Source organism: Gregarina niphandrodes (genome assembly GCF_000223845.1).
Source record: "Gregarina niphandrodes unplaced genomic scaffold scaffold00134, whole genome shotgun sequence".
Taxonomy (NCBI): domain Eukaryota; phylum Apicomplexa; class Conoidasida; order Eugregarinorida; family Gregarinidae; genus Gregarina; species Gregarina niphandrodes.
In genome coordinates this window covers 545-2,458 of record NW_011645898.1, presented here as the reverse complement: position 1 = coordinate 2,458, position 1,914 = coordinate 545, and the positions used below count along the sequence as shown (strand labels likewise).

At 57.1% G+C, this 1,914-nt stretch overlaps 1 protein-coding gene across 1 annotated transcript; it reads left to right on the top strand.

The window, feature by feature from the left end:
* Nucleotides 1–1,024: 1,024 nt before the first annotated feature.
* GNI_209070 (hypothetical protein) lies at nucleotides 1,025–1,631 on the top strand (the record flags this gene model as incomplete). Its single annotated transcript, XM_011135511.1, has 2 exons — nucleotides 1,025–1,092; nucleotides 1,510–1,631. Coding segments are annotated over 2 exons (190 nt in total), but the record flags the coding sequence as incomplete, so codon positions are not given.
* Between the last annotated feature and the right edge of the window lie 283 nt (nucleotides 1,632–1,914).

Below are 1,914 nucleotides of genomic sequence, written 5' to 3'. Positions count from 1 at the left end.
CACTTGTCGTAATCCTTTCACGTCGGAGGGGGCCTTTAGCGCGTCGGCAGCGGCGTTGCCGGTGGTCGCAACGTGGGCGTGGTCGGCAGTGGTCGGCACAGCCGCGCGATCCTCAACCGTCCAGATTCGCCAAGCACCGTTCAGCACGGGCCTTAAATTCCTCCAAGACTGTTCTTGTCTTCGACCACCGACCACCTACCATTGCCGACAACCACTGCCAACCGACTGGCGACCACGACTGCTGCCAACCGCTGGCGACCACGACTGGAGACCACCCACCGCCGGCCAATGGCCACCGGTGAACTTTGCTCAAGAATCATGGGTTAGTATGAGTTTGAGTTGATCACAGACAAGCACTCCTTTTAGGTTTTAGGCATCAAGTTTTAGGCATTAAGATTTGGGCATCAAAGTTTAGGGTCTAGGCATCAAGTTTTTGGCTTTAGGGTTTGGGGTTTAGGACAGACAAGCACTCTCCTAGTCCAGCTGTTAAACCGTGGCCCACTGGGGTGCCGTCCGCGCGTACTCTTGCTAACCACACGCCACTCGACAGTTAGCACTTCATTCTTCCGTCAATCACCGGCCACTCAGATGCCATCAACACGTGCTTTCGTCAAATGGGTCAGTCGTCTGCCATCGTAAACCCGTATATGTACAAACAGACCGGCGGACTGCCGTCACTTCACTCATGGCAGAGAACCTGTTCGGGGACCTATATTGGAGTGGGGTACTAGTATGTCTGGATGATATCCTCATCCACGCGGCGACACTAGAACGAATCTTCGAATTACTAGTAGAAGTACTGGCAAGACTTAAGAACAGCGGACTACGACTACGATTGTCAAAATGTTCGTTCCTCCCGAACCGACCGCCGACCACGCCCACGTTGGGACCACCGACAACGCCGCTGCCGACCGCTGCCATTCCCGTGATCCGCGCGGAGTTCCTTGATACCTGAGAACACACAGGTGGACTCTCCCACAATCGAGAGTTGTGGCGTCGTGTGTACCGGCTCCGGATAGCGGAGGCGGTTAACCAGTTACCTCCACTAAGGGCTCCGCGTAATCCACCACTCGCCGAAGGTAGTAGCGCTCTGTCGACTCAAGCGTAATTGAGTTCATGAAGGCCACGACGTGGGGGTGAGCGTGGCCACGCTTGCATCGTTTCGCCTTCGCTGGCCGATCGCCGTAGGCTATCCTTGGCCGTTCCACCGTCTCCTCGTGGCTAGGAGCGAGCCGACAGTGGGACACCAGCACTCACTCGCTCTCCCATTTGAAACGGCCGAGCTCGGCTACCTGCCCACGAAACACCTTTATCGTGACCCCGGTCACACACTTCAGCCTCCACGCCCACTCATCAAACTCCTTAGCCTTCATCACAGCCTCATTGTGCTCGTCGGCCGTGATGCCACATCCCTTGACGAGCAGGTGCTCGTCGGGCCATTCGGCCCCATAACAACCGGCTATCCACCAATTCGGGGGCGGCACGAGGGCACTCGAATCCTTGTCGAAGACCAGGGGAGTCGCCACCGCCGGCGCCACAAAGAGAGTCGGTGCCGTCGGCCCAACTGGAGGCGCTTGGCCGACCGCAGGGGCCGCCGCCACCAAGAGAGTTGGTGCAGGAGGCGTCCCGCCGTGTGCAGAGGCAGGATCACCTGCAATTCATCCGGCCCGTGCGTCGTGCTGTGGTGAGAGCCATTCTTCCGCGCATATTATTATAATCTCTAAGCCGGATGTTATTTAATGTTCAGCCGCGGAGGTAGCAGCTTGATCAGTGGCGACAGACATAATTATGAGGAACAAGTGCGCGATGTCGACCGTGGCAGCTGTGGCGATAGAGCCAGGGACCATTCGTGATTACAGTGTCTGCGGTTAGTCTCAGCCTGTTGGGCCGTGAGGGGGTGACAATTTCAGATTG